Source organism: Priapulus caudatus, unplaced genomic scaffold (genome assembly GCF_000485595.1).
Source record: "Priapulus caudatus unplaced genomic scaffold, Priapulus_caudatus-5.0.1 Scaffold158, whole genome shotgun sequence".
NCBI classification, from domain to species: Eukaryota; Metazoa; Priapulida; class Priapulimorpha; order Priapulimorphida; family Priapulidae; genus Priapulus; species Priapulus caudatus.
This window is the reverse complement of record NW_014577219.1, coordinates 148,361-155,141: the sequence shown is the minus strand read 5'-3', so window position 1 is coordinate 155,141 and position 6,781 is coordinate 148,361. Positions and strand designations below refer to the sequence as shown.

At 44.5% G+C, this 6,781-nt stretch overlaps 1 protein-coding gene across 1 annotated transcript in view; it reads right to left on the bottom strand.

The window, feature by feature from the left end:
- LOC106806407 (cleavage stimulation factor subunit 1-like) overlaps window positions 1-5,776 on the bottom strand; it is a gene marked incomplete at its 5' end in the record, with an annotated part of 16,498 nt that extends 10,722 nt beyond the window's left edge. The window contains 3 exon segments of the mRNA XM_014808331.1: window positions 4,775-4,850; window positions 5,161-5,283; window positions 5,672-5,776. Coding sequence (XP_014663817.1) covers window positions 4,775-4,850; window positions 5,161-5,283; window positions 5,672-5,776 — 304 coding nt within the window.
- Between the last annotated feature and the right edge of the window lie 1,005 nt (window positions 5,777-6,781).

Here is a 6,781-nt window from a genome sequence, read left to right as displayed (position 1 = left end):
ATGCGACTGCTAAACACAGTTTGACTGTATGCGACTTGCAGCGGACTGCTAACACAGGTTATGTACTGTAAAGATCTACAGCGACTGCTAACACAGGTTTGACTGTACGACTGCAGCGACTGCTAACACAGGTTTGACTGTACGACTGCAGCGACTGCTTAACACAGGTTTGACTGTAGCGACTGCAGCAGACCGCTAACACAGGTTTGGACTGTACCGACTACAGCGACCTGCATAACACAGATTGAGCTGTAGCGACTGCAGCGGCGACTGCTATTACAGGTTTGACCTGTGAACGACTACAGCACTGCTAACACAGGTTTGACCTGTATCGACTGCAGCGACTCGCCTAACACAGGCAGTTTGACTGTAACGACTGCAGCGACCTGCTAACACAGGTATTTGACTGTAAGACTATACAGTCAACTGCTAACACAGTTTTGACTGTACGACTATCAGCGACTGCTAAACACAGGTTGACTGTAACGACTGGCAGCGACTCTAACACAGTTTTGTACTGTACGACTGCAGCCGACTGCTAACACAGGTTTGACTGTAACGACTGCAGCGCGAGCTGCTAACACAGGGTTTGCTGTAGCGACTACAAGTAACTGGCTAACACAGGTTTGACTTGTACGACCTGGCAGGCGACTGCTAACACAGTATTGACTGTAGACTACAGCGACTGCTAACACAGGTTTGACTGTACGAGTGCACGACTGCAACTACAGGGTTTGACATGTAGCGACTGCAGCGCGACTCTAACACAGGGTTGACTGTACACTGCAGGCACTGCTAACACAGCGTTTTGACTAGTACCGACTAAGTAAGCTGCTACATCAGGGTTTGACTGTAGCGACTGCAGGCGACTGCATAAACACAGGTTTGACTGTACCGACCTGCAGCGACCCGCATAACCAACGTGTTTGACTGTAGCAGCTACAGTAAAGCTCAACAATCAAGGTTTGACTGTAACGACTATCAGTAAGCTGCCTGAGCACATCTGACCAAATCTTTGGCAGAACGATGACATCAACGCTGTGGCTTTACATCACACTGCACATTGATCGGATGATACCTTCCCACGTGCAGTAGTCCGCGCCGAAGGATGGAATGTTATGGCTACGCATCTTCTCAGGATTGCCGAATAATTAAGCATTTTTTCAGCCGTTAGCACCATTTTCCACAGACCGAGTACCAGCATAAGCCCAAAACATCAGCACCAACCATAACCATAACCAATAGATCCAAAAAAAAAAAATTACCATAGTTTTTGTTCTAAGGCATTAATATATCCACAATTATGCAATTAACTAACCAGAAAATTTTCTGATCGTTATTCAAGATCGAGTGACAGAATCCAGAAAGAAATTTTACTGATCTATATAAACGGAAGACTTTTCGTAAATAATGAAATGCCCGGCCGATGCATTTCGCATCAAAGAGAAGAAAATTCTGCATTTTCACTCGCTATCGCAAGTCAACGAGCGCGTCATTCAGTAAACATTTGTGTATTCCATAATTTCACTCTTGCTTCTATAGTATGATTTCCACAATTTTGCTCTTTTGCCCATAATAATTGATACGAATCACGCTATGTGATTAAGTTGTTTTCACGGCACAAGCTGTCTGCATAAATGGCTTCGAGTCAGTAGGTCAGTCATTCGACAACGCAGCAGGTGTGCGTAACGGTTCTTTGTGCTGGCACTTGCTAGCAGCGCGAGCTACGCGTAGACGTTTGTGGCAGCTCCAGCCTCGCTGGCTGTGATGCCGTGTTTAAGTTGTAACCTGTTGTTTGAGTTATTAAACCAGCATTAAACCTATACAATAAATGTTATAGTTCTTACGACGGAGACATAACAATATCGAAATCGAGTCAAAAAGAGGTGAGATTCGAGCTCCGCAGCTCCACCCCGGCCTTACCTTTATGGAAGAATCCTCAGAGCCGGTAGCAATGAGCCTGCCGTCGGGACTGAATGCCGCACACCGACACGCAGCCTTGTGCGCCGTGACATAGCACGTCTCGTACAGCGCCGCCTCGGGCGAATTCACCGTCGCTGAAATCGAATTTGCGCGCAATCGCCATGATGTACAACACGACAGATTCTGAATTCGTTACGCTGTACACATCAATGAAAAATGTACGGTGTTGTGAGAGCATTTTGAAATGGAATATTACGCCGACTGATGATTGCACGAGGTGCGATAATCATTTAGTGGTGGTAGAACTAGAGCTGTAATCCTACAAGCGACCCTAATAATAGTTAATTATTTCAAATGTAATTTTACATTAAATAGTCATTATTCGTCATCAATGTCGTTACTACATTCAGAGTTCTCAGTGCAAACTTTCACGACACACTAAGTCGGGTACGTTGAGTTTAAAAGATCTTTTTAAGCGAATTCAACGAGTCTCGAATAGTTAAACATGAGAAAAAGTCGTAACACCACATACTGTCCGTTTCGAATTCGAGATCGATTCCTGTTCCGGGAGCAACTGGTTCCATGGAATGTTTCTGCTCTTCATCGGATAACAGTCCGAGGGCCACGATGCGTGAGAGCTTGTCTGAGGGCGGGCATGCCGGATGAGCGGACACGAGGTTAGACAGATTCACGGCTAGTTGTTGGTGGCCATCATAAAACAGCTGACTGAATCGGGCAGAAAAAAATAAATATTCATATCATTATGTATGTTTAAAACGTATGGAAATAAAATCACGTTATAAATTTTCCATAGTATAGTTTTCACTAGCTAGTACTTGATATTTTTATTCACTATCTAATGAGATTAGTATCCAGTTACATTAGCAAGTGTGTGTGCGTACGGTGTGTGCGTGGCTTCAGTGTGTGTGTGCGTGTGTCCGCCGTACCTATGCCATGGTGTGTGTCTGTGTGTGTGCGTGAGCATTTGGGTATGTGTGTGTGCATGCGCATTTGGGTATGTGTGTGTGCATGCGCATTTGGGTATGTGTGTGTGCATGCGCATTTGGGTATGTGTGTGTGCGCACGCATTTGGGTATGTGTGTGTGTGTGTGTGTGTGTCTGCGCGCGTGCGACGGTGCGCGAACATACATGCGCTGTACCGTAGAGTTTGGACGCTCATCCGAAACTGGACGCTCCTAGGTGCGGATGCGCGCAGGTGCCTCTTGTTTTGCAAGGGCACATGCGCAGCATGCGCAGTAGTCATCTGCGCATCTCGCCCATCGAAATGGTCGCAATAAACAAACATGGCAGACAACCCGGTCACTGATGGAAACATTTGATTGAATTTTGAAACAATTTGCAATATGTATTAAGTTAGTAAGGCTGTGTTATGTGTGTCAGGTTACAAGACAGAACAAAAAGAAAACAAAAGAGCATGGCTACTATTTCCTACGGCCCTGCAAAACAAGATTCAAACAAAAAAGAAAACAAAAGAAAGACAAAAGAGCATGCCTACGGCTCGGCGCATGCGCACTTAGGAGCGTCCAGTTTCGGGCAAGTGTCCAAATTCTACGGGACAGCGCGTCCACTAGAACATTTGTAGTATTGTACACACGTGCACGTGTCTCTGCATGCGTGTGAACGTGCTTTAATGTTTGAATGCTAGGTTATAGCGAAAAAGTACTATCAGGGTCGTGGCGGTAATATTGTCAATAAACATTGTTAGGAAATTGATGCTTAAATTGAATGATGTGCTTGTACTTTACGTGATTTTCGTTTCATTTTGGCAATTAGACATTTCCGCCGGTGTCACGGTCTGAGATTGCACCGGTCTGAAATTACCCCAGCACGCCGTGCGCATGCATGACGCATGCGCAGTAGCGCTGCGTGTAAAGCGCAGTAGCATTGGGCAAATGAGACTGCCGCGGTGGCAGTCAGCGCTGTACCGTAGAGTTTGGACCATAGTAAGTGCAATAACTAATACATATACTATACTATTATAGCTCATAAGCATGATAATAAATTATACATCTACTCTTAGCATTTTGAGTTGTCAATGGGTGGTTTTGAACAATGTTTATGTTCAAAATACCACACCGGCAAACTACCGCAAAGATGGCATACAGCCACACACTCGTTCTGTGACTAGTCAACATTGATTAACTCGTCCAGCTATATGCAAGCACCTAGAAAAACGATCAGACGAAATAGGAGAACAAAGTGCCGAGTGAACACAATTATGTCGTTTAATACCCGTGGAGTTACCGTGTTATCTATACTTTAATGGCAAATTTCGTTTGAGAAAACGGTTAGTTAAAAAATTTGTTCACTCAGTTCATGAAAATATAACCTTTTATAGGGTATTGACAATAACTTACAATAGCTTTTATAATGATCTGTTGTGTAATGAAACGGGACGGTTAAAAAATATACTGCCATCACCAATTTCTAGCCATTGGCACAATGCTTAAAACAGTCGAGCTGCTACTAGAGTGCAGCGTGCATTGTTTATTCTATTGTCTACTAGCTGAAACTTGCTGTATGCACTGTAGCGAATGCAGTGCATTGATTCAATGGTAACTTACCTTGGTCAGATATAGTTGTACAAGACAGCAAATTTTAACCAGTATTAATGGCTATAGCATCACAAATCAGGAATAAACAGAGAATAAACATGACTGCTAACACAGGTTTGACTGTACGACTGCAGCGACTGCTAACACAGGTTTGACTGTACGACTGCAGCGACTGCTAACACAGGTTTGACTGTACGACTACAGTAACTGCTGAGCACATCTTGACAGAATCTTTGGCAGACGATGACATCAACGCTGTGCTTTACATCACTCACATGTCGGATGATCCGTTCCCACGAGCAGGTAGTCGCCCGAAGGATGGAATGTTATGCTACGCACTTCTTCAGATTCCTGCAAAATAAGCATTTTTTCACGTTACACATTTTCCACAGACCAGTACCACATAAGCCCAAAACATCAGCACCACCATAACCATAACAAAATGCAAAAAAAAAAATTACCATAGTTTTGTTTCTAGCAATATATAATCCACAATATCAATAACTATACGAAGAAATTTTCTGATCGTTATCAATGAATCGAGTGACAGAATCCAGAAAGAAATTTACTGATCTATATAAAGGAATGAAGTGACCCAATGCACAAAAGAATTAAAATCTTTAAACGACAGAACCTAAGTCAGCATTAACCTGCAACCCACCTGTATTGTTTTAAAAGCTCGCTTCACCGACGGTTTCGAATAGTCGTAGAGTTTGATAAACCGATCCTTCCCTCCTGACACAAGGATCTGTGAAGTCGGGTGAAAGTCCAAGCAACGAACCTCCTAAAACAGAAGCATGGGCATCACAACTCTCGCATCTACATACTGGAGATGAGGAAGCAGTAATATTGGAGCAGGAAACGCGTACGAACGTAGAATATTCCGCTACATAAAACAGAAATCTCCCCTCCCCTCCCCTCCCCTCCCCTCCCCCTTTTGCAGATGCTGACACACAGGTTTTACAGGATATCCGGTTGATTATTAATAATCTGCGACAACTCGGACAATCCATGATCGGCGTGATGTCATAAGTTGCCGAATCGACACTTAAAGTCCGTTAAGATCTCGTAAAGTAGAAGAACAGCACGGGCATCACAACTCTCTCATCTACGTATTCCGAGCAGGAAACGTGTACGAACAGAGAACATTACGCTTCAAAAAACAGAAATACCTCCATGTGGTCGTACAGGGTGCGAATGACGGGGTGATTTTCCATCGACTGCTGCGCCGTCTCCTGCGCTATTATTTCCGCAGACGTAGCGCTCTTCGCCAGCATCCTCTCTACATCGAGAATCTACAACAAAATGTCGACACACTGAACATTTGAGAAAACGATTCACTCCACTCACAATGCTCCGTGCAGGCTCCAGACAGTCATACACCTACTAGAAACCCCTCCTACAAGTAATAACTATCTAACTCTACATATATATATACAAACATACACAAAGATATGTGCACATTTCTGATACGAATCACGCTATGTTATTAAGTTGTTTTCACGGCACAAGCTGTCTGCATAAATGGCTTCGAGTCAGTAAGTCATTCGACAACGCAGCAGGTGTGCGTAACGGTTCTTTGTGCTGGCACTTGCTAGCAGCGCGAACCATAACAATTGGTGTCAGAAGTGGGATCCAACTGATTAATCTACCAGCATGGATCCAAACCTGAAAGCTGTGCTAGACGCAATGCAAACGCAACAGCAGCAGCAGCAGCAGCAGACGCAACGACAGATGCAGGACTTGGTTGCGGTTTTCAAGGAACAGCTGTCACGACCAGCAGTGGCGACTGTGTCAACGCCAGTCATACCGAAATTCGAGGCGTTCGAGAAAACGAAGGAAAAGTGGGAAAGGTATTTGGAACGTTTCGACCAGCATGTCACCTTGTACCGAGTAACGGACGAGGGCCAGAAGCGTGCATGCCTGCTTTCTGGGGTAGGCGCTCAAACGTACGAGTTACTGAGGAACTTGTTCGGGGGTGAAGACCTCACCTCTAAGTCGTTTACTCATCTGACTGATAAGCTGTCAAGTCACTTTGTGGATGCTGTACATGTCCAAGCAGCACGGTACGAATTCTATCAGTGCAGAATGAAACCCGACCAGACGTACGCTGGGTGCATGGGCAGCTGAACTACGCGGCCTCGCAGGTAACTGCAATTTCTTTTGCAAGAGCAACAGTTGTAACCATCAGAGTTACGTTGACTATCAAATAAGAGACGTGATCATTCATTAAGAGATTGAAAAATTCACCACACTCAGATGTTCGCCGTCAGTGTCTTGTT